Here is a 26471-nt window from a genome sequence, read left to right as displayed (position 1 = left end):
CAAGCTAATAATCCTGAACATTACATGTCTCACTGTCCGTCTTCAACATCCCTTCTGGCAGGCAATCAATGCCAGCTCAACGCTAGCTTGGGGCACAACAACCTTCTAGAGACGCGTATTGCAGTCGCCATGATGTTTCTTCCCTCTCATTCGATGGATGAACACAGGCGTGGCGTACGCTGTAGCTGGACCTGTCATTGCCTCATATCTTTCTCGGTAGCTGCGATAGCCCCTACACGGTCGCGATAAGGCTTTCAATCCCCTCTGTCTGCTCGCTATTCTTAAAGTAGCGAGTCTTTGAAGAGGCAGATGGGCCAGATCATTCACGGACGCTTGCGTTGCGTCGACCGCGTCCTCTGCCCGAGTTTTGTAGTGGCTGCCACGAGACTCTGAAGAGCGGCGGCTTCTTCTCTACAGCAGTCATCATGCCTTTCCTCTTTGGTGCTGTTTTTCTGCTGCCTCGGCATTGTACGTTTCGTGCAAAGAAATCACAGGTTTCGCCGTGTATAGATATACAAGAATCAAAAGAAATCACCACATGGCGCTGGCTTTCTTCTGCAGCTTCTGCTGTCCCGCGACGCCATCCCGGGAGGTGCTATCATCACTCGAGCTCCGGAGCCCAAAGAAACTCTTCTTCTTCATGCGTCTCTTCGTATCGGCCGAAGCTGATGCGCTGGCGCTCGGGTTTCCGCCGCTCATCACCGCCGCGGAACTGGCGTGTGCGCGTGAGCCGCTGGGTTGCAGGTAGAGACCGTTTGATTGCCGCTGGGGAGCGTGAGGCCCGGGTCGGAGGTGGTTGCTGTTGTTGTTGTTGTTGTTGTGGTATCGAAGTGGCTGCTGTGGTGGTTGTACTGGTTGGTGGTGCTGATAGTGGTCTTCGGGGATGGCGCCCATTGTCGGGGCGGAGTGCCGTTCGTCTCTCGCTGGCACGGGAGGACGTTGCGGCTGTTGCTGTGGCGGCGACTGAGGGACTCCGTATTCTCTCCGCAGTCTTTCCGTCTCGCGATCTATCGCTTCTTGTCTCTTTGCTGCTTCTCGCTGTTCGGCTTCGACCATCCTTCGTAGTCGCTGTGTCTCGGCTTCGTCTGCGCGCTCGCGCTCGCGTCGTCGCGCGGCCTCCTGTGCCTTTACCTGACGTTCTTCCGCTTCCACTTGGGCACGCAGACGGGCGGTCTCGGCGTCAATGTCCCATTGAGTGCGTGGGTCTGCGGGTGGTGATACGGCAGGCTTGGCGCTACTCGGTGGTGTCGTCTCGAGTCTCGGAAGCGACTTGCGTTTGGCAGCCAGACCGTTGGGTCGCATGGGTATTATACCAAGCGGTCCCACGGGTCCGAGTGCCAGGCGGGGCGAGGCTTTCCGTGCGGGCTCGGATACATTGAAGGTCTGGTGGATGTTTGATGAGAAGTAGAGATCCTTGATGATGGCTGCGCCGAGAAGCAGAACGACCTCGAGACCTTTAGGGTCTTCCATCTCGACACGATACAGATTAGGTTGGTAAATGGTGAGTTCTCGCAATGAGCGGTAAAGAGCAACAGTGATGTCTGGATCTCGATGTTTCCTCTTGACCACGGTCGCCGTCGACTTGCCCGTCATGTAGCACGTCAGATCCTTGGCCAGCTTGCTCTCCTTTCGCCACACAAAATTCAGTTTCGGGGTAGTCGCCGATGCAGCAGGGTCATTTTGCGTGCGATCGAGACATGATGCAGATGGCGTCCGGAAAGTGGTCTGAGGCATGCTGAACTCGTATGAGGCGCTGCCGCCCCACGATCCTGGCCGCTGAACCACCACCACTTGCTGATCTGGGTTATACAGCTGGATGGTAAACTCGGTAGGGAGAATAGGCGACGGCGGTGGGGTAATGCCATTGTTTCGTCGTATTTCCTCTGCGGATAGACTCGCTTGGGTCCATTCCGGTTTGATCATGACCTCTCCATAGAGCACTTCTGGGTTGTACGAGTCGAAGATGGCAGCAGCATAACAATTCTTTGCGTATGCGGCCGAGGGATCTGCTCGTTGTAGCAGGTATGCCGGTTGTGGTTCAGATCCATGTTGCGAGAAGAAGATCGAAGTGTTGTGTAGCAATCCATCTGGCGATCTCTTGTAAAAGAAGGCCGGCAAGCTCTCGTCCAACATGTTAACAGGTCTATGTCGCGATTGGGGATTTGTGATGTCACGTTATGGATTACAATGTATGTCAATGGTGAGCTACCTGGTTTGCCTCTGGCTCAAAATACAGCTCAAAATTCAGTCCGAGGAGGGGTGGTGGCAATGATGAAGGCTCGTGGGTTAGTAGTACACCAGTTCCGATATCTACAACACTCCGAGGTCCTAGTTTCAGACCAAGCTGTGTATATGGCTGTGATGCAACATATAATAAAGCTGTGTGTCTACAAGTCATGTTCATCTCGCTTCATGGAGTGACCATGGATGTTGAGGCAGTGCAAAGGATAAGAACCAAAGCCGCAAAAGCTGACGCATGACCAGCCCGCCTTGGTCCGCGGGTTCGCATCTCTTCTCCGAGCCTTTCCAAGCCTCCGCAGCGCATGATCCACAGCTTCTGCAAGGTACACCCAGGTCTGGGGGCATTGCCATTCGCTAGCTATACAGATTGACCGACCGGATGACGCCTTGAATCCTCCGTCCCGCGCTATTTTTGGTTTGTGTTTCATGGGCTCCGGGGTGAGTGGTATGTCTCGAGTCGTCTTCTCGGTATAGGACCTTGTTGGCTTACACTTGGGCATACTTTTGTGGCCGTCTGAAGCCTTACGACGACCCCCTTGGCGGCTCATCGAGTCCCTCAAGGTTTGTTCGCTGCCTAGCTTATCTACAGCACCTCAGCTATTGTACAATAGATACAGTAGCCCAATAGGTGAAGCACATTCATCGATACCAAAGTCCGGCTTATACCCGTGTAAACATGCCGTCACGATCGTCACCCACACTGTAGCATGTAGAGTACAGTGAGTGATAAGGTAGGTAGTAACCTAGAATCCATCTAGAGTCTGTGAGTGCGCCGACGAGATACAGCCCTGGTCGACTATAACGACCGCTTGATATCCATATCGATCAGGCCGAGTAGTGTGGCTCGTCGGTTGTAAGGATCTCCACAGCCACTTGATGCTCCTCATCCGTGACGCGGACATGAGAATGGCAATGGCATGCTTACAACACTTGCAAGCCGCAGGATGCTGCACGTCTGTGCTGCCACTGAAATCGCAGTTCTGTTTAGACACAAGGTCTCAGATTCCTAACAAAAGTTCAGAGAGCTTGGAGCGTGTACATGTCCATCAAACCACCTATCCTTCATACTGCGCCCACTCTGGCCATATATTGTAAATTTCGCGAACAGCTGATGATCATCAACACGATTAGGTCTTTCTACTTGCTACCAACTCTTTCTCCATGTGGTAGCCTAGCCGCAACCCAAGAGGCATGTAATGCAGTCTTCCGAACCCCACTCGGGATGAGACAGGTGACCTTTGGTGACGATATGTGCGACAGGCGATGTGGAAAGTTTGTGACTACGCAATCAAGAACCAATTGGTCAACAACACGTATGAACGGCATTCGCAGACACCTGCAAAGACAGACTCAGCTCCGATGGATGTGGAACCTGTCTTGCTTGCAGCCCATGTTCACCGAGAATGAAAGCACATGTAGGCGCGTGAAGCGCAAGGCTGCATTAGCCGACGCATGTCTCTGTGACACTGGAGATTGCTCCCATTTCCCTGCTAGAGACGTGTGAAAGCAGGCGCGATAAAGGTGTACATATAGGACAGGCTTGAGGCATGGCCGGTTGTATTCACCATCGCCCCCGGGGCCCCGGACGAGCACGCAATCGCCCTGTCAATTGGCGTTGTCGGCCAGAACATATAAGAGGAGCAGCACCGGAGTCTGCATAGAAGCGCTACCCGTGACCTAACCATGAATTGCGGGTTCTCGTGGATAGATTCGTCAGATCTGTCGGGGACATCAGGCGTTGAAGGAACAGAAGGTAAGTTGAGATACAGAGCAAGGTCTAGACAATAATACCGACCTTCCATCATCGGTCGAAGTGTGGGGAAGAAAGAGTCGTGAAGCTCTCCCGATCCACAGGTTGGACTTTCCGATGACAACATGCTTGGGTCTATCCATACATCAGTTTTTCCCATGTCCATGTCGGCGTTCGGTCTCACAAAGCAGAGGCTGACGGCAGTACCCAATGCAGACTCGGAAACCGACGACCAGCAACTGGTCGAGTCACCGAAGAGAAATGGAGGAGTCAGGCTCAGTAAGAATAAGGATGCGGATGGGGACGAGCCACAGCATGTCATTCCCACTCTTTCCCATCGGATGAAGAATGACTCGTCCATTCTCGCTCTTGCCTTGTCAGACGTCCACATCTTTGCAGGAACCCAAAATGGCGAAATCCTCGTCTACTCTCTCGACACATACCAGCGAGTCGCCGTCATCGAGGCCCACAAAGGCAGCGTCCTCGATCTCGCGTGGTCTCGAGATGAAGGTCTTTTGTTCTCCAGCGCTGCCGACCGCATAACCAACGTCTGGGACTCGGCCACCTTCGAGCGCGTCTACTCGTTGTACTCGACCTACGACACGGGCGACATCTTCTGTGTCGCATACTCGTCCCGTCTGCGCACGGTCTATCTCGGAGCCCAGAACACGTCGATTCAATGGTACGACCTGAAAGAGAAGGACAGAAGGCCCAAGCCTCAACCGGACAACCATCCGCTGCTGCGAGAAGACCCCTTCTTCGACTCTCGCGGCCCGGGAGGCATCAGGACCCCCCGTCCCGCTCATCAGCAAGTGCGGCCCAAGCATGCAAAGGGTGGTCAGGTCTTGGAGATCGACAAGAACAGCATCCGCCACTTTGCCCATTATGGCTACGTCTACTGCATGATGATCGTGCGTGGACTTGGCCCTGACTCTGTCGACGAGGAGGTGCTCATCTCTGCTGGCGGAGACGGAGCCATCAACATCTGGCGGCTCGAGAAGACGCCCACCGGTGGCATTGATCTGCTCTACAAGCTGGACGATGGCAAAGAAGAAGGACTGTCCGTCTTGTCAATAGCGGTCGAAGGCAGCTTCCTCTACTCTGGTCGTTCGGGGGGTGAGGTCAACGTGTGGGACCTCGAGACCAAGCAGATTGTCCGCAGCATCAAGGCCCACAAAGAGGACGTTCTCTCCGTCTGCATAGGAGGCGGCTATCTGTTCAGTGCTGCTGTGACCGGCTACGTCAGAGTAAGCTCACAGCCGACCTTTCCCCCCCCCCCCCGACCATCTTCCACTGACGAGTCTCCAGAAATTCGACCACCAATATCAATGCGTCAGCACCCTTCATGCCCACAAGGGACAGATCTTGACCTCTGCATTCACACATCACAAAGGTCGGCCAATGTTCGTGACAGGCGGCAATGACAATGCCGTGGCCGTGTGGGACGTCAGCGATTGCATCATGTCTGCTGCGACCAACAAGCGGACGATTGATGGTATGTGCCAATGTACTTGGCCAGAAAACCCATCTTGCTGACCATCACTGCAGAGCAAATGCTTGGATCCCTGAAACGCTTTGTTTCCTACCGCACAGTATCCTCGGACACCAAATACAAGGGGGAATGCCGCAGAGGCGCCTCCTACTTGCGCTCCGTCTTCAAAAACTTTGGAGCCGTCACAGAAATGCTACCTACCGAGGATTCTTCCAATCCTGTCATCTACGCTAGATTCAGGGGCAATCCGGCAACTGCTGGCACCACGAAGAAGATTTTGTTCTACGGTCACTACGACGTCGTGGCTGCAGAGAATGAGCACGGCAAATGGCTCACGGATCCTTTCTCCATGGAGGGAATCGATGGCTACCTCTACGGTCGAGGAACCTCCGACAACAAAGGTCCCATCATGGCCGCCGTTTATGCATGCGCCGAGCTCATTGCCGAGCAAGCCCTCGGGTCCGACATCATCTTCTTGATCGAAGGCGAGGAGGAAAATGGTTCACGTGGCTTTTCTAATGCTGTGCAGCAGCACAAGAGTCTGATTGGCGATGTCGATTGGATTCTTCTCGCGAACAGTTACTGGCTGGACGACCGCATCCCTTGTCTGACATACGGTCTGCGTGGAGTGATTCACGCAACTGTCCAAGTAGACAGTAACCACCCAGACTTGCACAGCGGTGTCGACGGAAGCTCTCAGCTGGACGAATCCCTGAAGGATCTTGTCATGCTGTTGTCTACACTGTCGGGTAGCCATGGCAAAGTGAAGATTCCTGGCTTCTACGACCCTATTCCCGAACTTAGTGATGACGAGAGACTTCTCTATGCCGACATCACACACTCACTAGTCGCACGAAATCCCGACCTCGGCGACCCTGAAGAGCTCGCCCTGTCCTTGATGCGACGCTGGCGTGAGGCCTCTCTGACCATCCACGGCTTCCAGACCTCCGGGCCCACCAATGCCACCATCATCCCTCGAATGGCCAAGGCCGCTTTGTCGTTCAGACTTGTACCCAATCAAGAGGCCGCCGAGATAGCAGACAGCTTGACCAAGTACCTGCATGCCGAATTCGACAAGCTTGGATCGAACAACAAAATGACTGTTGTTATCGATCACCAGGCCGAGCCATGGCTAGGTGATTTCACCAACCAGATCTTCCAAACACTGGAGGAAGCAATCATGGATGTCTGGGGAGCCGTGCGCGAAACCGACCGTCGACCATCACTGACACACCCTAACCCACCCAAGCTGACCATTCCGAAAGACGACGGCTACTTCACTAAACCATCTCCCACAACATCGTCCGTGCTGGCCAACGGCAGCGCAGTCACACCCATGGCATTGAACGAGGAATCAAAAGCGCAGGCCGCCAACGCGCTAACCGCCTCAGCCAGCACGGAGCCCGCACGCAGAAAACCGCTCTACATAAGAGAAGGCGGCAGTATCCCAGCAATCAGGTTCCTCGAAAAGGAGTTTGGTGCTCCGGCCGCGCACTTCCCCTGCGGCCAGGCGAGCGACTCCGCGCATTTGGATAACGAGAGACTGCGCCTCGTCAATCTGTACAAGAGCAAGGATATCTTCAAGCGAGTGTTCAGAGATCTGCCGCAGCGGTCATAGGAGACCACTACTTCTGTCCTCACGACGAACCACGACGGACGATTCCCAAGCACCACATGAAATCGTACAAGACGAAGAACTGTCGCCATCATCCCCGTCGACCACGTCCCGACAACAACAAATATATCTTTCCCGTGCCCTCGGCGTAGTATGCGTCGATGACGAACACAAACAACAGAGAACATAACATACTCTGAGGAACAGCATCATTGTAAGGAACACACAAGTTGCGCAAGGCTAAAGAAGATGTGCATCAAGACAGAGAGCTATGCATGGAGTAGTAGAGTACGAGGCAGCAAAGCAATGTAAACATGCAAAAGGCGAGCACACTAGAAATTCACATTGGGGCTGGCGTTTGCGGGATTAGCTGGCTGGTAGGGGTTCAACATTGGATATAATTCCCTTCTTTTTTCCTTCATCATTTTGTTCTGTTCTGCATCATAGAGGCTTGTTGTACCGAAGCAAGGGAGGCAAAGGGAGCCACAGGATAGTGATTGGACGAAAGGGCGAGGAGGACGTGACATGGCATGGGTCGGAGTCGAGTGTATTATTACCTACTTTCCTTCCATTCACATACCAATCTGCAGACAGACAGACAAGACTAGACTTCATCTTCCGAACCCATCCTACCTTGGATTTTTTTTTTCCTTGTCTTCAATTCTCGTTGCTACAGCGTGCGCTCACCCACGTATCATTTGACTACTCACGGTCACAAAGAGAAGACTTCAGGATTGCAGTGTAGCACTGTGGTTTTTTTTCTTTACTATCATTATCGTTGCTTCTTCTGCTTCTTCTTACTCAATGCCTAAAGTAGGTGGGTAAGTCGCCTCTGTCTACAAACACATACTCCCTCCCTCTCTCTACCTCTGCACCTATCCCTCCTCCATCCCAACGAGTTCGAGTCTCGCTATCTCTCTTTGGTGCCTTGTCCTTTTTCTCGCCTAGGCAGATGATAACGGAGCGGAGAGCTATGCTTCATCTTGCAATGTCTTGATCCCCTCGTCAGCAGTAGCCCAAAGGACGCACATATATATATATATGTTATTCATGAAACGAAGAAGAAGAAAACAGAAGAGGAAAAAAAAGAGGCAATGCTTTACTCATCCATCCCCCCCAAAGTGCATGTATGCGTGCATGCAATGCAATGCATACCAATAAAACCAACAAGAAGAACAAGGTATAATGCGAACCAATGCGGCAAGGACAATACAGAAATGGCCGCCGCCCCGTGTGTTGCATTCGCCAATAATCAATACACCGCATAAAGGGGTAATGAAAGCGAATTGATATATTATTCATCGTGCGGATATCTCTCGTCTGGACGGTTGGGCTTCGTCTACTGCAAGGACACCAGGCGATGAAATTATTATGTCAGTCAGTGAAACGTATGTCATCGAAATGACCCGCCAGTTTATGATCAGATGTTCGCCTTTAGAGGGCGGTCGAGTTGACGAAGCAAATTGTCGAGCTGCTGCCAGTTCTCGGTGCCCAGGGCGAACTTGCGATGTTTACGTGTGAGCACGTGCTAGTGAGTCGTTAGCTTGATGTACACGACATAAAAAAAATAAGACCGAAGACGTACCGTTTCGAAGTCATCAAACTTGTCCCTACAGTTCTCACAGTAGCCTGGCTTCAGCTCCCTCTCGACAGCAACCTTTTTGCGAGCAGGTTGCGAACGACGACCTTGTCCTGCTTCCTCACCTTCGGGATCCTCGTGGATGTGACCGAGGGTTTCCTGTGCCTTCCGCTTGGCGGCTCTTGGTGGTGGAGCACGCTCACCATTGATAGCTGCCCTCATATCATTTAGATATGAAGAGTGAATAGTTCCATTCGAGTTGGCACTAGCACCTCTTTCCAGAACCTTGCGCTTCAGTGCGTGTATCTCCTTGCTGGTACCAGCACGTGCTCCTGGTGCAGTCGACGAAATAGCGGTAGAAGAGACAATTTGTGACCGAATTGCAGATGTAATGTTGGAAGGTTGCACTCCAGATGCGGCAGGCTCGCCTCCGATCAGACGTGGCATTGTTCTCATGTTTGCCTGAGCACTGCCGAAGAGTGGGGGCATGCTACCAATCTCCACCGATGCCTGCCTCTTGCTTGGGAGAGCCTTGGGCGGGTCCAGAGGTTTTGCGAGATCGACCGGGGCATCTTGGGATACCTTCCGAGGAGATGCGCGCGTGTTCGGTCGTCTTTCACTTAGGACGCCTTGCTGACTCTGTACCGTGGCAGTCGGAACGGCCGCTGCTCGACTGCGTGTTCTGGGAGCGGTAATGGCAAGTTGTCGTTCTCTCTCTTCTTCCTTGGCCTTTTCTTCCTGCTGACGGAGTTTTCGGGTATGGGCTTGATCCTCGATAAATGGGCACCTTCCAATGGGGGTCAAACGGAATTGTGGCCACTTGCCATCTTCCTTGGGCGCCGCCTTGGGATAGTCTCGGACCATGACGGGACGTGTCTTCTCATCCATGTCGTGAACGTAGAGGTAGTAGCCTCTGAATTGACACATATCCTGGGCGGCCACACCCATGTCGCGGTCAGTAGGACCAAGCACCTTCTCGTTACGCAACATTTGCTGCAGGTCAGCTTCCTTTCCCCTCTTGGTTGGTGCCAGAGCTGAGGCTGCATGGCTTCTAGTAAGATATGAAGGCTGTTCGCCAGTGTCAGTGTCAAACATGGTCGTCATCATCCTTTGCAGCTTCTCGAGAGCCCATATCTTAATGTTCAGCTCTCTCGCCTTGTGCAGAATGTCGGTGTTGTGAGCCACGAGTCTACGAGGTTCGACTCCATGGATACTGCAGAATATCAGCATACATGATCTGGACACTGCGGTGGAAGTGAGAGAGTCAATTTACCTCTGGAGAGCAGCGTTATGACTACGACCCTGCAGCGTAGCCTCGAGGAGATTAGCAGTCTTCCTCTGTGCACCCGAGAGCTGCTGAGGTCCTTGAGAGCGATCCAAGAGCAGAGAGGGATCAATGGTGCGCATGCTACCATGGCCCTGTTCTGCTTTGGAAGAGTTGGCATGATGGCCGTCCTCGGGGCTCGTGTTGGCGAGCTCTGAAGGAACTGCACGTGTAGTCACAACGTGAGTCACGGACTTGGAGAAGAACTTCTCTTCTTTCTATGTGAACAAGTTAGCATGATGGGAGTGATGATCGTCTCACGACGCAAAGGACAAGGCAGGACACGCACGGCTCCAAGATACTGGATCTGCCTCGAGACTTTGCTTCGAACATCCTCAGGCACACTTTCAAAATAGAAGACGTATTGCGGGAAAGCCTTCTTGTAATGCTTTTGCCATTGACGGATCGTCTCTAGACTATCACCCTGTTTCTGGACCCGAGGATCGACTTTCTGGGTGGATGTGGTTGTGGTTGGTTTCTTATCCCTGGCAGCAGCGAGCTTCTTCTCAAATGCGGTAGGTGCGGCATTAGTAGGTTTCCGCATGAATAGTTTTGCTTCAGCCTCCTGCTGGGCGAGTGATTGACGCGTCAGAGTGCGCGGGGCAGTGTTTTCATCATATTCCGTAGTATCGATGGCTTGTTTTTTGGAAGGAGGTTGCCCATGTAGAATATCGCGTGCTTCGGGGTTGTTGGCTCGGGTGCGCTTGCCGCTGACTGCAGCAATGGTCCGGAATGGGGAGTTGACGGCGGCAGTATTGTTTGCAAGTGGTACTCGCCTACTGGACATGGTCGAGTCGGCGTGAGGCGAGAGTACAGCAGAGATGGCTGCCATATGCAATTGTCTCGAATACTGAGTGAGACGAGGATGGACGAGGAGTGGAGGGCCAGCAGTAATAGCAATTATAGTCAGATGCCTCGCCACATAAACACCAGCACCAGCAAAAAGGTGGAAGCGGCGACACACTCTCAAGACTGAATCTTGACGCGCTCTGGTATTCACAAGACACAAGACACCATGTTTTGAATCCACACGCGAAGAAGAAGAGAGCGAGACTTGTTCTTTGTGTTTATTAGTGATCAGATCTGAAGAGGGTAGAAAGGAGTGTGAGGCTGGACGATGGTGTATTTGTTTTCAAGTACCGCAGCAGCGAGTCGATGGATTGCAGATGTTGATGGCTGGCACCCGCTTGGGTCGACGAACGTTCCCGGATTCTGTTTTGGCGAAAGCACGCGTTGCCAACGGTCAAATCTGATCTGACGCACCGAAACTCCGTCGACCTTTCAACCTTCCATTTCTTCCTTGAACTCTTAATGTTTGTTGTTTATTGATTATAATGTTATGCATATAGCATGCCTGACTTTTCTTCACTTAATCATCCACCCATGCTTCCGCTGTCGCGCCGTATTATAGCCTAGTTGCCCCACTGCCAATTTCGAATTTGTCGTCGATTCACGATGCACGATGCTTCGCGGTAAACAACACTTTTTGTACAGATATTCCGCCGATGATCATCATGAGAGCATTACGGAGTACAACTACATCATACCTTGACACTGTAGATGTACAGATGAGGGTACACCGGTACGTGTGCACACGACTGTGCTTCGTGCACAACTGCTAATTCAGCCGCATTACCCCACTATCGCGAGTGAGGCGCATGGCATTGCACACTGCACAGCTCTTATATTTGGTATATAATGCATCAACGCTCCGACCACGTCTACCCATACACGAGTTTACGACCAACTTATGCATTCATAACCAAAACAAGCCACTCGTACCTACCGCAGGTAAATTTGCCAACCCGCCTTTAGAGTTGCTGCACCCCAGAATGTAATCTCCATCTCCAATAACGCTAAGGAATAATAACAAAGACAATGTACACAAGACACGCGCTTTTTCCCCTTAGTGGAAGGATTTTGCAAACGACTTATCCCATGACGGGTAGTCATTAGCGATTGGCAATTTGTTCTAGAGTGGAGCTACGTATCTACACTCCGGCCGTCAACTGCGAGGAACCGGGTCAGACACTGTATACTTTCAACTCCCTATCATCGCCTCAGCGCTTCAATGTCCACAACTTCCTTGACTGCCTCGGTAGTCAAGACATAAGGACCTTCCTCCATAACCGCAATACTGTCTTCAATACGGATCGCCATGTTCCTGAAGTGCTTCGGCCATCGCTCATCGTCCGGTACGTAGATACCACTAGTTCTGTCAGCGTCACAAATACACCAATACTACATGGCGTCACTTACGGCTCGACGGTGATGCAGTGGCCCGCCCTGAGACGGTCTGTTCGGGGGTAGCCGGGAGCATCGTGTACATCAAGACCGATGTAATGACCAACGTGATGAGGGAAAAGCACGTCGAGCGCCTGCGATTCAGGTCAGTTGGTCAGGTATCCGAGAACATCGACACAAAGGTTACGCACATCTCCCGATACATCGAAGCCGAGTCTTTTCAGACCATCTCGTAGTCCATTCTCCGTCACGCGATGTAGCTTATCCAGACTCATGTCTGCGTCTTCACGACAGAGCGAGACGACACTGCGCTGGACCCGCAATATCATTTCGTAGAGATCTTTCTGTGGGTCAGTGAACCTGCCATTGACTGGCCAGGTCCGAGTGATGTCGGTGATGTAACCACCATACTCTCCACCAGCATCCACCAAGACCATCTCGCCCTCCTTCAGAGGCTGGTCGTTGCGCACGTAGTGAATGCTCAGACCGTTCCGACCTCCTGCCACGACAGGGATGTATGCCCAGCCATCCAGACCATTCATCTTGAAGGAGTAGTCCATTGTTGTCCACAAGTCCTTTTCCGTGGTGAAGGGAGTACGCATAGCGTCAGTGAAGACCTTACCGGAGACTTGACCGGCCTTTCTCATGTTCAGAATCTCGTTCTCGCTCTTCGTCAGTCGGATCTGGTTCATCAGAGGCCGCAGAGGCTTGACTTTGCTCGCTTGCAATAGTTTCTGGAAGCCTTCGGGCTGAGATGTTGATAGACCGCCGAAGTATTTGCTAAATGCAGACTTCGATCTGATGTTGCCTAGAGCATCCGTGTAAATCTCTTTGGCTCCATTGATGATGTCGGGCAACTTCGCTGGTATGTTGTTGATATCTCCTGCCTGTATGAATCAGAGATGGACCATGTTCCCGTGTTCAAAGCTACACACCTCGTCTGCGTTGAAGACATCCTGGGCTGCCTGGATGCCGCTTCTTGCGCCATCCCATTGTTCGGCTCTTGCATCCTTCGGGCGCACATATAAGTGGAAGGTATACTCTACATCCGAGTTACCCTTCTCTTCGAAAATGTCAGCGCCTATTTCTGCTGATATATGCTGCTATGACGTACCCACCAATGACCGCCAGCGATTGAGGTTCCTTGAAACCTGCGAGATGTAAAGTAAGCCTAGGATCTTGACTTTGCTGACAGTCGCCTTTTACCAGTCAGATAGTAGAAATTCGGCTCCTGGTGAAATTCGTAGAAGACTGCGCCAGAGCGGTACTGGATGTCGGAAGAGGCAAGGACAGCAATGCTGTTTCGTGGAAGTGCCTTTGCAAGGTTCGCCCGGCGGTGGTGGTACTCGAGCGCAGTGATTCCCGGCGTCACTGCAGACTGAAATCAGAGGAGATTCGGTGAATTGTTATTGTTGTTGTTGTTATTGTTATTGTTATTATCAGTCACCTACATTCGCCGGGCGCTATAAGGTGTGGATGTGTCTCATGCAGAGGCTGGCCAAATTGTAGATTGGCTGCAGATACAAGAGTCCGTCGCGGAGCCTGCGGCAGTAACCTTGAGGGTCTGCCCAAATATGCTGCTGGCCGCAATGTGGTCCGGAGCAGCTGTGAAACACCTCTCATGCTCTGTTGTAATCAAGACTGCACTGAGTCTATAACAAACAAATCATAGAATATTGGATAACTGCGCCGCATACAACGACTATGATATCCAGCAACGCATACTACTTGTACCGTCGGCTGAACAGAAGCTCCGAGAACCGAGTTAATCAGCGGACCCTTTCCCCAGCTTTATGCCTTTACAATACAATAATAAATGTGCCGACGATTGCGATAAGGTGTCCGATCCGAGTCTTGTTTCGTTCTAGTTGTAGCTTGTGCAGAAGGCAGCTTCTCTCTCAAAGCAGTCGAGTGTCAAGCTGCTGTAACAATAAGTACAGGTATGCTGTCAGCCTGCCTTATCGGGCATATTACCTACAGCACTATTACTCGAGCTACAGATGCTCTACTCCGCAATCCCACTCTTGGACAAGACATACGTCACCCGTGCCAATTAACTTCTTGTCAACATTCATCTCTCATTGTTATTGCTCTGTCTTGTTTCTTCGTACCTCTTTTGTCTGTCAGTCCTGGGTTCCCGTGCAAACAAGACTTCCTAGCCAGGTCCTATTGGGAGTCGACACCCGTCAAAGTGTTGCGGACAATTGTACTCAGAATGTCCGAGGACATTGCGTCCTTCTCGGCTCATCTCCAGGGTTCGACTCGGATTCTTGCGTTACTCGGGGCTGGACTCTCTGCATCCTCGGGCTTGCCAACATTTCGTGGCGCTGGTGGCCTTTGGCGTACTCACGATGCCATGTCACTCGCTACACCAGAGGCTTTCGAAGCCGATCCTGCCCTGGTGTGGCAATTCTACAGCTATCGGAGGCACATGTCTATGAAGGCTCGCCCAAACAGAGCTCACTTTGCCTTGGCTGAGCTGGCACGACGAAAAGATGGCTTCATGGCACTCAGCCAGAATGTAGACGGTAACAGCAATGCCAAATAGCTACCTACGCAGGACTAGTGCTGATCGAGCATGGTAGGTCTCTCACAACGTGCTGCTCATCCTCCGGAGAAGTTGCAGTTATTACATGGAAGTCTCTTCAATGTCAAATGCACCTCATTTTACTGCAATTACCATGATCAGAATTTTACCGACCCCATTGTGCCCGCATTGAGGATTCCTGGAGATGAGTCAGATCCCACCACAATCACTGCACGGCAAGCCATGAACGGTAGGCTGAACGATAACGGAGCGGTGCGAGACCACGAGCTAGACATCTCGGATATCAATGTCGACTTACCCTCAGTCAGCATAGACGATCTACCAAGGTGTCCAAAATGCGAGACAGGTTTACTTCGTCCAGGTGTCGTCTGGTTCGGTGAATCACTACCAAGCAATGTCATCTCAACCGTCGATCAATTCATAGCGGACTCGAGGTCTATAGATCTAATACTGGTCATTGGAACCAGCGCGAAGGTGTACCCGGCCGCTGGCTATGTTGATCGTGCAAGGCAAAATGGGGCGAGGGTCGCTGTTATCAACATGGACCGAGCGGATACTCCAGCAAGCGGTATCTTGGATCAGGATTGGTTCTTCCAAGGCGACGCAGCCGAAATTGTTCCGCAATTGCTCAAGGATGTCGTTGGTGAGATTGAGCTGCCCAGATGAGAGCACCCGATGGCAGGGTGCGTCAAATAACGCGCACACGTGCAATTTGCTGACGGTCAGATATATTTCGGTCTGAGACCTTTGAGATATACTTGGAGCAAACATGATCCGTCCGTCCAGGCGTGAATCCAGAAGGAGCCGATGCGCATTGAGGACACCGGTATGACTTACAGATCATAATTTTCCGGGGCGCATACGGCGGGATAGCGATATGCAATCCGAGTTTCAGATGCAGGACCTTTGTGAAAGCCAGGCTGCATTTCCAGCATTATGACAGACCCAAGCAGCGCTGCAATCTTTTGCGGCTGAGGGTTCACAGTAGTTATACCCACTTTTCTTGGCTTAATCTTCGCAAATCTTGAGATAAGGTAGTCTCAATGCGCCCTGGCTAGCCCTCCAAATATAATCATATATAGGTTGATAGACTGCAAGTCGTAATCAAAGGCCAATTGACTTCCGCATCGCTCCATCGAAATCCGCGTCGCTCATCATTGTACCTGCAACATGGAGATCTCCTCGCAGCGTGGTCGCACGCCAAGGAACGCCTTATCTGTGCCTTCGGCGAAGTGGTGGCGCGGCTAGATGTCAGCGTAACGGAAGTGAGTTTATCTCTTGGACGATTGGCGAAATGAGAGACTCCCGTGCCGTTTTCACTCAAGCGGCGCGCCCATATTAGTATCTCTCCTACAACTCATCAAACAGCACGCGAACGTTGAACGCTGTTCAGACTGACTAGGTAGCGACTCGTTCTTCACACACAAAGTGCCCCCTGGTCAAGCTAACCCGGCGCATCGGCTCTGTCAGTAGTCCCGGTGTAAGCGCAGACGCGCCCACGTGGCTCCGCACTAGCTGTCCGCATTTTGACTTCTGTCAGTACTGAATAATAATAAGTCCGAACGTGGAGAAGGATTATCCTCCGAATCGCAACATATATTACCGCGGAGGTCGTCGCAAGGCCGTGACGCAAGTGCGTCCGACTCTCAAGAGTGTAGAGGGATACCCTCTCGCTCGCCCCTCTTGCGGCAGAGGTGGTGGGCAGAGTGCGATCGATGTTGCGTCGCGCTGTGTGGAGTGACAATCCTCCAGCACTAAGATCTCGAGATGTAATCGAATGACCGGGTCGCATAATTCGTGGGACAACAATTTAACATTTGAGCAGGAGAACTATCCTACCTTACTATTCAGCTGGTGGCAAGTCAAGCGTCTTTCTCGTACCTAAATTCTAGTATTTGATATGCTGACGATATTTCAGGTGTACCGGCTTCGCTGCTGTCATAATACTCATGAGAGTGTTTGGCAGATTGATTCGTACAGGACGCATCTTTAGCGAGGACACCATCATGCTATGCAGTCTAGTGAGCATGAATATTTTCCACGTTGACTACCATGTGGCTAAGACGCTCTGTAGATTCCCCTACTAATAAGAATGGGTCTCGTACATGTAATCCTCCTTTTCGGCACGAATAATGTGATGACAGAGGGCATGACAGCGAAGCAAATCCATCTCCACTCCATAGGAGCCCGGCTGGTACTGGCATCCCGTATATTCTATGCAATGTTCATCTGGGTCAGCAAATTGACTGTATCTCAATTTCTCAAGCGCCTGGCGAGAGCTTCCTGGAAACGAAGCTACCAACGCGGCCTGGACTTCATTCGTATCTTTCTTCTTCTCACATTCATTGCCGTTGTCATTGCAACGCTGGCCGAATGTCAGCCGTTTGATCATTACTGGCAAGTCCTCCCTGATCCAGGTCCACAATGCCGCCAGGGATACGCTCATCTGATCACGATGGGGTCTGCGGACATCATCTCCGACATTCTCCTAGTGTGCTGGCCTATACCCATCATCATACAGGCGCGAATGCCTCTGAAACGCAAATTATCCCTTACTTTTCTCTTCAGCCTCTCGTTAGGTCTGATCGCCATCACAGCGACTCGCGTGCCAGAAGTCATAGGGCGGCATGGACGACAACAGTATCGCACCGTATGGGCATCAGCCGAGATCCTTGCATCAGCCGCAGTGGCCAATGCTGTTGTGCTGGGATCCTTTGTACGCGATCGAGGCATCAAGCGCAACAAGTACAAGCGCAGCAGCACACTAGACAGTATCGATAGAGTGTCGACACGTCGACCCACTCTCATACCTGCAGATAGTGACGAAGATCTTTTTCGTTCTATTGGCTGTCGTCTTCCTCCTGAGCTGGCTAGTCCGGGCACAGCTGTTGCGCGACCTGCTCCTGTGGCTCTGACATCTGAAGATTACTTTATGACAGGCGCTGCACCCATGTCACCACTACACAAGTCCGGTACCGTACATCGCTCTGGCTCCATGGCAGGTTTAAATCTCGAAGAAAATTCGGACGACAGCCCGCACGACAGTGCCGATGCTTTACCCAAAGCCGACATCACCATAGCCTCCTCGCCGAACCTCTATCGTCCTAGCACAAAGAGTATCTCCTTTTGGGACGTCGGTGGTCTGTTGGAAGAGGGGCCAATGACATCTAGCGCGGCTACGACACAGACTACTTCTTCATCCAGCACTCGAGCATTAGGTGTCGCGGCCCACGACTTCGCCGCAAACAGCCAATCTTCGGCACGACCTGGCATGGTGGCACGACGAAGCTCGCGAAATATCTTCACTGACTTCGCGATTGGCAGACGGCGCTCATCCCAGCTGCCGCAGGAGCCACAGACGTCACCGTCAACCACGCCGATACCGAATGATGATCAAGACGTAGACGACGGCGGCAGTCACCCTCGTGCAAGAGATGTCGCGCCCTCGGAAGACCCAAGTACTTTCGCCCATTCGCGCAGACCAAGTTTGTCGACACCGCATCACTCGCGTGCTAGTCCTGTGCCGAACGAAGATGATAGCGACGGTATAAGTCTGCAAGATGTAGGCGGGCTGCTTGAGCGATGAGAGACAAGAGGGACAGGACAGTGGAGACGACGCACGACTGGGAGGCGGTCCTTCCTCTCCTTTTTCACTTTTTCTTTTGGGAATGGAGCGTACGACACACGAACGTCACTGGGCTAGGATATCCATCCTTTTCTATCTTTTCTTTCTCTTCCGAGTTAGTCCTACGAAAGCTTTGTGAGTCGTTCCTCAGCGATACCTATTGCTGCTGTTTCTCGGTTCTCTTCACTTCACGTCACTTCCACTTTTGCTTCAGATCTCGAATGCCCTATCGCACTGATCCAGAAGACTGAAGGAAGAAAGCCCAGCTGAGCCCCTCCCTCCCACCGTTCTGCAACGGACACAAGAAGTGAGTAATTGTTCACTTTCTCGCATCTTTAGCAGAGCAGTGAAAGCGCATAGGTACTCAGCTAGATCTCCCCTTTGATTCTGATATGATTTCAGTGGTTCTTCTTACTTGATTGTGGTTCTGTTCTCTTGGCTTGATATACCCCCCAGCTCCCACTTCACCGACCTCCACAACGACAGAACGACAGACTTTGGGAGGTCTGTTTTAGGTTTTGTTTTTGTTCTTATGTATAGATGCTTCATACCTTCTAACTTACTGTGTTATCATATTCGTCTTCCTCGCCGTGTCGTCATCGTTCGTGGTTATGGTGCCCTTCCTCTATGTCGAACTTGAATAGATACCATCGCCGTGTTTTCCGTCATCGTGTCACAAACAGAATGTGACAGGTAAAGGATATGTGAGATTCAGTCATGACACCTCCTGGATTCACCTATATATGTCGGTACTCATTCGAGGAACAGAATAGAATGCACGCTATCATAGCCATGCGTAAGAAATGGAGAGAGAGTATGAGGAGCAAGGCTTGATTGGGAGGATGTATTTCCACAGAGTGATCAGGACAGGGTCGCCCTGGAGTTCCTTTTCTTCTTTAGGCCTCGAACGTATGTACGACTATTGTCGCCTTCCCTTGTTCTCAGCGAAAGTAACAGCAGCAGCACAGACTTCTGCATCTGTTCTTGGTTGCCTCGTTGTGAGGTCTAGGAGAGTCAAGAAAAGACGAGGATGGAAGACGCAAGGCTTTGCATAGTCTTGTTCACACCTTGTAGGCGACGTGGGTCTAGATTTTTGAGAATCATGTACTTGGCTATCGCATCCCAATGGCCGGGAGATGATATGGTTTACCACAAGGAAAGAAAGAGATTGGTATATTCGAAGAACTGTTTACTTGGGTATCTCAAAAGGTCAGAAGATGGAGGGTATGAGAAATAAGAGGAAATAGAAATCAAGTGAGATAGTGGACTTTGGCCACGAATTAGCTGAAGGCAGATGTCCTTGCTAAAACATCAAGATTCATGGCTGCTCGTTCTCAATCTTGTTCCATGCAAAAGTCGTATGTTTCTGGTTCGTGATTCGTCATCGTGTCATCGTCACCAAATCTGACAGCTTCTTTGGCATATGAGAAATGGTGCGTTGCTGTCGTATGCATAGCCCGAAATTCATTAAGCGTATGTATTGCAAGTCTTCATGACACAGTGAAGATGCGTCTTTGAAGTCCTACTTGCGTGATCAATCATCCCAGGGGAAGTCTTCATTCAGCAATTTGGTGCAGGTCAGATAACCCAAGCTACCTCCGCCATCGCCCATGCTCGCCAAATCGAGTTCGAGACAATTTCTCGTAAGGGGTCTCACGACGTCTCGGGCGAGATTTTTCAGCTCGTCCATGCGTCGTTCGAACCTGCGCAGATTGTCGCGCGTGTAGAGATCCGGATTGAGCTTGAGAAAGCGCTTCATCTCGTCATGAGATAGATAAGCGGAGGAGGATGTCGAGCCTAGCAGGCGGTAGATGCGCATTGCATTTGTCGAGGGAGGGGGCGATGGGGTGACCGGTGGAGGAGGTTGAGGATTGCGGATAGACACTAGCGCTTGACTGCTGTCGTGGCTATTGCTATGGCTATGGCTATGGCTGTGGCTGTGGCCTCGACCGTGGCTGTGTGAAGATCCAGACCTGCTAGATGGAGTTGCCGTAGTCGTCATAGTCGTCCTACTCCTGGAAGATGGATTCGCGTGTCCTGATGGAGGTCGCGACGTGTCCTTCAGAATCGAGACTGGAGCTGGAGTTGTATTCTCTGCGAACCACTGGCGAAACAGGCTCATGGCCAACCAGTCCAGATAGGAGTTGGCTGGCTTCACACGCTCGCCTCTGCTAGTTGTCAGAGTGAGACGAAACAACTTGGCCTCGACTTTCATTTTGACTTCCTCCAGCTCCTCCACTTTGTCTTCTATCAAATCCAGGACACCAAGATCGATTTGACCACGAAGCTGCGGAGCAGCAAGGGGCCATTGTCCCACGATATGGACCAATGCTTCGGAGAAAATGACCCTGGACTTTGCCAAATACGCCAATTTGAGATACGAAGGTGGATACTTTGCGATTTGCTTGAAGAGACGGCCTTGGAAGCGAAGAAGATGGTGATCGACTCTCGAACCCACAACATCGAGAGCATCATATGCTTCTGCGAGATAGAGTAATGACTTGCACTCGGTATATGCATTCGCAATATTCACAGCGTCGAGGGTGGGTGGGTAATTATAAAATATGCGAAACATGTTGTCATAGTCACGTAGCAGCTCATCATCCGGGGCAGGCGGGGATGTGGGCTGGCTGTTGAGGTTCAGAGCAGAAAAGTTTGACATGCTGCGGAAGAATGCACTCGAAGAAGCGGGCGGTTTGTTGCGCGAGACGGGAGGAGGACCCGGGGCGTTGTTGAAACAGGGCAATGGGTTGCCTGGATCGCGCTGAACCAGCATGGGGATTCGATGCTCCGGAGTGTTCCCCCAGTCAAGGACATAGCGCCAACGCTTACGGTCTGCAGAGCCATGCTGCCTGAGGTCTGCTTCAAAGAACCCAGAAGCCTGAGACAGGATCAAACGATGCAAGAGATAACGTTGCTCTTTCCGGCCGTTGAGTGAAGTAAGCAGTATCTCCACTTCGCCAGTCTGGGAAAAGATAGGAAAGTCGTTTTGGGAGCGCGGAGCGGAGGGAGAGTGATATGAACGAGAGGATCGATGTCTCCGCGATGTTGAAGCGCGAGAAGTGACGGAAGGTGGACGGCGAGGCAAAAGGTCCGGAGGTTCGATATGGGACACCATAGGATCTGAGGGGTGTAGTGGTATTGCTGCTAGTAGGGAAAAGGGTGCAAGGATTTACAGCAGCACGTCAGGGATCAAGGAGAGAGCGCAGGAATATGGCCTACAACACGTGAATGCCAAAGAAGTCTCTGATATTGTAGAGTCTCCGCACAACAGTGCAAGAGTGTCTCATAGTCGCTTCAAGTCAAGATAGAGACAATGTGGCGCATCGATGTCTTTCAGACTGTGGAAGCGCAAAGACTCTAGTTTTCCCCACAAACGCAGGATGTGAAATGAAAGACAAAGAGCAGGAACTGATTCGGCAAGAAAGGCGAATGGATGAGGAAATGGTGGGTTGGTCGCGACTTGTAAACAGCGGGCAGGAAACAAATGACGGCGGCTGGACATGGCTTGCCTCCGACACAGCCACCGAATATATATACTGTAGACTCACCTCGACCTAGAAGCTCGACGCTCCATGGCAGCAAGGGCTATTCCGTGCAGAGAGCAGGGAACAGGAGAAAGAGGCAAAGAGAAAAGAGTCACGGGAACAGGTTCATAATGATATACAGTTCAAGGCAGACTGCAAAGGCGTTTTAGGTGTTACTGCCCTGTGAGAATGGAATGGACCGTTTCAGCAACTGCCTTTTGGGAGACGCGATACACAGGGCAAGATATGACGTGGATCCTGGTCTTTTGTGCAATTTGTGCAAGATTTACAGTTTGTGCAGATCATGCATGAACGAACCGACTGGACCGACTTGAGAGGCCTGACATGATTATCATGTTAATGCTGTGTAAGTACTATCATTGTACTGATACTGTTACTGTACAGTATCTTGCTGTACCTTGTTACTGTATGCTACAATAGATACTACTGTGCCCTAATCGGAGCTCTTGTTTCTGACTTTTAGAGCCAAAGTTAGTGGTTCAAGGTTTCTTATCGGACTGTTCTGTAAAATACAACCAGACGCATACAGTAAATAGAGATTGAAAATCAACAGATCAACACAAGAACAACAAAACAAATCACTCGATGATGAACTCATCGCATACGTGTCTACCATGTCGACGACGCCTGCTGGACAGCGTCAGACTATACGGAAGACCTGCATCACGCAGATACACCAGGCCCTCTTTTGCGCCTAAGCCATCCATCGACATCAGACACATCCGCAATGCTCCCGGACTATATGAACAGAATTGCACAGACCGCAATTACAAGAAACAAGCCAAGAACTCATGGCGCATCCTCGAATTGCACGAACAGTGGCAGGAGCAGCAACGGGAGGCACGCAGTCTACGACAGCGCAACAACATCCTAAGGAAACATCTGTCGAACGCCTTAGGCCGCACCGATGATAATGGCGATACTGGAGACAAGGATGTCCCGGCGACGAGAGAAGAATTATTGGAACAGGCCAGGCAACTCAAGTCCCAGTTGAGCGTCATCGAGGCCAATGAGAAAGAAATTCAGGAAGAGATCGATCGACTGGCGATTGAACTACCCAACCTCAGCAGCACTTTCACCCCGAATGGTGGAACGCCCGAAGTGAAAGAATATCTGAATGACCACCCCTCACCGCCATCTTCATCATCGTCATCCGATCGTGTATGGCAGTCGCATGTCCATATCGGGCAAGAGCTGGACCTGCTCGACTTCCAGGCCTCGGCGACAACCTCGGGCTGGGGATGGTACTTTTTGAAGAACGAAGCCGCTCTTTTGGAACAAGCGCTGGTGCAATATGCTCTGGCGACCGCCATGAAACGCGGCTGGCGGGTTGTCTCGCCACCTTCCATCATATATTCGCACATAGCCGCCGCATGCGGTTTCCAGCCCCGCGACCAGAACGATGAACAGCAGATATACACCCTCTCTCAGCCTTCGATATCAGGCTCGGACAAGGACCGCGATCCCAGGTCGCCGAAACCCACTCTTTGTCTAGCCGGCACGGCGGAGATCCCCTTCGCCGCCATGAAAGCAAACACGATCCTCGAGGAAGCAGACCTACCCCTCAAGATCATTGGAGCGTCACGGTGCTACCGCGCCGAAGCCGGCGCTCGAGGCGTCGACACAAAGGGTCTGTACCGCGTGCACGAGTTCACCAAGGTCGAGATGTTCGCCTGGACAATGCCCGACGACGGCGCCAGCAGCAGCATCGACCCAGCCGACTTCCAGGCCGCCCAGGCCGCCCACTTCACTGACCAGCCCAGCACGCCCGCCTCGCAAGCTCTGTTCGATGAAATGGTCGCCATCCAGAAAGAAATTCTCACGTCGCTGGGTCTCCACTGTCGCGTGCTCGAGATGCCCACCCACGACCTGGGCGCCTCGGCGACGCGCAAAATCGACATTGAAGCTTTCTTCCCCTCGAGACGCGAAAAGGACGAGGGCTGGGGCGAGGTCACCTCCGCCAGTATCTGCACCGACTACCAGACCCGGAGACTCGCCACGCGCGTCAAGACGGACCGCTTCGGTCGCAAGCACGAGTGGCCGTACACGGTCAATGGCACTGCCCTCGCTGTGCCGCGCGTCTTGGCCGCCATCATGGAAGCCAACTGGGACGAGCACACGTCGAGTATGAGTGTTCCCGAGGTCTTGAGACCTTGGATGGGTGGATTGGAGAAGGTGACTCGCAGAGCTTGAACTGATGTTGCAGACACTACCTAGATTCAATGATATTCCTGAACAGATAGAATTACAAAAGAACAACAGAGCATAGAATATGACTCACATAATCACATCTTTTTACTCTACTCCATCCATTCCCCACCTATTGAAATCTGTCCAACACAAACAAAGAGCACCGAACTCCTTCCTCCATTCCCCCTCATCAGTCCTGATCCTGAGAATCTTCCACAATCATGTCTACTACTTACTTCCCTCGCGAGCAACTCCATAGACTCTTGATTTGCCTCCCCTCCCACTTCAAACCCGCCTATTTTCAAAGGGAAAAAGGATAATTAGAACTGGTGAGATATCTGCCTTGCAGATGATATCACCTTCACTATGGCTATCATGACTGCCGGCGAGCGCAGTACATCAAGGTAAGGTCGGGTGGTGAGTACATATAGTACCATATCTTACTATACATATATGTATAATCTACTGCACATGTAATGTACATTATTCCTCTCGTCCATTAGAGCAGAGAAACAGTAATCTAAAAGCGAGGCGAAGCAAGGGCAAGACAAAGCGAGACAGACCCCACAGCGAAGCAAATGCGAGACCAAGGCATAGCTGAAAAGATCAACAGGCTCGATATCCGATAGAAAGAGGCAGACCGGTTCCGACAGAGAGACAGATGAACCGCTATGCAGTACGGACGAACAGGCGGGCAGTGCACATCGCGTACGCGACGGCCCGTCACCATCCAGTACCTTAGTTTGCCTTTGCATTGACCTTCACGATCCCTCAGACAATTCCAAAAACATGGGTATCGCATGTCATACTAGCCTTTCAGCTAAACAAGAACGTTGTCGATCTAGAGCGAGCGGGCGAGCAATCATTTAGGCGAGCAGAGACGGCAGTAATATAATTTCATAGAGAATAAAGGAGACAGACCAAGTGCAGCAAGCAAGCACGCAAGCGAGCAATCAATTAATCAAGAAGAAAGGAAGAAGAGCAAGCAGAACAGAGCGATGAACTACATTGCTTTAAGGAAGCCTACCTTAGGTACTGTAGTAGCTCACCTTAGTCTACTGTGATATGCTACTATACGGAGCTAGAGCTTGGTCGCCTTTTCGATTATTTATCGTCGTCTTTGGGGCTACGGACCTGCAAATCCCAAGCAGTCCAACGGCAAGGCAAGGCAGGCAAGCAAGCAAGCAAGCAAGCAAGCAAGCAAGCAAGCAAGCAAGCAAGTAATGTGCGAGCAAGCAAGCAAGCCATAAAAAGCAGGTACACTACATACAGTATTACTTTATCTCAGGTACCTAGCCAAAGGAGACCTCTCCGAAATGTACCTTATGTTGTTATTATTGTTGTCTTGCAGCTGTGTAGCAATCTTTTCATTTCTTGGGCGTAATGAAGGTATCTACTCCTCAATTAATCGGACGATCTCGCATGTACAAGTACCTGTTGCGCCGTATCTTGTATACAAAACGCAAAAGTGGGTGGGGGTGCTATCGAAAGGACTGTTAGATAAGTCGTGATTGTTGTCTTTTTGTCATTCTGGTGGTAGTGGATAGTAGAGAGATACTATTGATGAATGCAGTTAGTGTGAATACTCCACTACGACACCAAATCCGTGCGTGATACGAAAGTACTCACTCTATCAAAAATCACTTACTTGCAGTCGGAATATGCGCAGAAGGCAAAAGCTACTGTAAGTCTAATGAACCCACATGGGCGCTTAATCAATCGGAATAAGTTAGCAATTTGCAACTGGCGCCCTCTCTCGAATTCATGTGTGCACTTCATCTTATGCCAGTGCTGCTGCTGCTTGCCGGTCCGGAAGATCATGAAGTCGCTACGGTACATTGGCCTTTTCCCAATTTGGTGCATCATGTTTCTTCATGTCCGTCTGTGCTCACTCCTTGTACCTAGTATTGAATCCTGATATAGTGGGTCATATGTGACTATCATGTGTTGCAAAGAAATAAGTCCCGAGTTTGTCAGAAAGAACAACGCACGGAAACGGCCCTTAGACCACATCTTCGGCTTCGCATCCGTTGAAGTGACCCACCCATCCTTCACTGCTGAATCAGTATTGTCGTCATTAGCTGCTGGCTGCAGCTGCGGCTTCTTGTGCTATTGCTGTGACTGCCGCTCCATCGAATGTCTGCTACTATTCCGACCTCGCATCATATGTGTGCCTGATCCCGTTGGCTCCGTACACATAAATACAAGGTTTAATACTGCTGCTTCGCGTCTCTGAGAAAGGCTCCCAGCAATTTTGCTGCAGCGCTGTAACTTTGCCGTCGGACATCCCGGCTGCTCGCGACAACCTGAAAAGC

The 26471-nt window shown here is 51.3% G+C and overlaps 7 protein-coding genes across 11 annotated transcripts; 3 read left to right on the top strand and 4 right to left on the bottom strand.

The window, feature by feature from the left end:
* Window positions 1–531: 531 nt before the first annotated feature.
* Window positions 532–2133, bottom strand: AAFC00_004199 (uncharacterized protein; the record flags this gene model as incomplete). Its single annotated transcript, XM_069343801.1, has 1 exon — window positions 532–2133. One exon carries the CDS (start codon window positions 2131–2133, stop codon window positions 532–534), a length of 1602 nt encoding a protein of 533 aa, XP_069202351.1.
* Window positions 2134–3924: 1791 nt separating this feature from the next.
* Window positions 3925–7101, top strand: AAFC00_004198 (uncharacterized protein; the record flags this gene model as incomplete). Of its 3 annotated transcripts, XM_069343798.1 has the most annotated exons (4): window positions 3925–3994; window positions 4208–5238; window positions 5300–5486; window positions 5540–7101. In XM_069343798.1, the coding sequence occupies 4 exons, from the start codon at window positions 3925–3927 to the stop codon at window positions 7099–7101; spliced, it is 2850 nt and encodes a 949-aa protein (XP_069202349.1). The 3 variants fall into 3 exon arrangements, with proteins under 3 accessions (XP_069202349.1, XP_069202350.1, XP_069202348.1); XM_069343800.1 differs by lacking the exon at window positions 3925–3994 and having other exon boundaries at window positions 4150–5238; XM_069343799.1 differs by lacking the exon at window positions 3925–3994 and having other exon boundaries at window positions 4156–5238.
* Window positions 7102–8518: 1417 nt separating this feature from the next.
* AAFC00_004197 (uncharacterized protein) lies at window positions 8519–10833 on the bottom strand (the record flags this gene model as incomplete). The annotated part of the gene is made up of 4 exons (XM_069343797.1): window positions 8519–8626; window positions 8684–9890; window positions 9951–10219; window positions 10291–10833. The coding sequence occupies 4 exons, from the start codon at window positions 10831–10833 to the stop codon at window positions 8519–8521; spliced, it is 2127 nt and encodes a 708-aa protein (XP_069202347.1).
* Window positions 10834–12053: 1220 nt separating this feature from the next.
* Window positions 12054–13868, bottom strand: AAFC00_004196 (uncharacterized protein; the record flags this gene model as incomplete). The annotated part of the gene is made up of 7 exons (XM_069343796.1): window positions 12054–12210; window positions 12261–12379; window positions 12437–13132; window positions 13181–13308; window positions 13364–13396; window positions 13452–13616; window positions 13697–13868. The coding sequence occupies 7 exons, from the start codon at window positions 13866–13868 to the stop codon at window positions 12054–12056; spliced, it is 1470 nt and encodes a 489-aa protein (XP_069202346.1).
* A 592-nt stretch (window positions 13869–14460) lies between these two features.
* Window positions 14461–15459, top strand: AAFC00_004195 (uncharacterized protein; the record flags this gene model as incomplete). Its single annotated transcript, XM_069343795.1, has 2 exons — window positions 14461–14773; window positions 14831–15459. 2 exons carry the CDS (start codon window positions 14461–14463, stop codon window positions 15457–15459), a joined length of 942 nt encoding a protein of 313 aa, XP_069202345.1.
* Window positions 15460–16508: 1049 nt separating this feature from the next.
* AAFC00_004194 (uncharacterized protein) lies at window positions 16509–18379 on the top strand (the record flags this gene model as incomplete). Of its 2 annotated transcripts, none has more annotated exons than XM_069343794.1 (4): window positions 16509–16562; window positions 16619–16647; window positions 16712–16814; window positions 16868–18379. In XM_069343794.1, the coding sequence occupies 4 exons, from the start codon at window positions 16509–16511 to the stop codon at window positions 18377–18379; spliced, it is 1698 nt and encodes a 565-aa protein (XP_069202343.1). The 2 variants fall into 2 exon arrangements, with proteins under 2 accessions (XP_069202343.1, XP_069202344.1); XM_069343793.1 differs by having other exon boundaries at window positions 16619–16650.
* A 1573-nt stretch (window positions 18380–19952) lies between these two features.
* On the bottom strand, window positions 19953–21536 carry AAFC00_004193 (uncharacterized protein; the record flags this gene model as incomplete). Of its 2 annotated transcripts, XM_069348145.1 has the most annotated exons (2): window positions 19953–20313; window positions 20392–21536. In XM_069348145.1, 2 exons carry the CDS (start codon window positions 21534–21536, stop codon window positions 19953–19955), a joined length of 1506 nt encoding a protein of 501 aa, XP_069202341.1. The 2 variants fall into 2 exon arrangements, with proteins under 2 accessions (XP_069202341.1, XP_069202342.1); XM_069343792.1 differs by having other exon boundaries at window positions 19953–21536.
* Between the last annotated feature and the right edge of the window lie 4935 nt (window positions 21537–26471).

This window comes from Neodothiora populina (assembly GCF_041146345.1).
Source record: "Neodothiora populina strain CPC 39397 chromosome Unknown canker_contig_17, whole genome shotgun sequence".
Classification (NCBI taxonomy): Eukaryota; Fungi; Ascomycota; class Dothideomycetes; order Dothideales; family Dothioraceae; genus Neodothiora; species Neodothiora populina.
The sequence above is the reverse complement of the archived record's forward strand: the minus strand, read 5'-3'. Positions and strand labels throughout refer to the sequence as shown.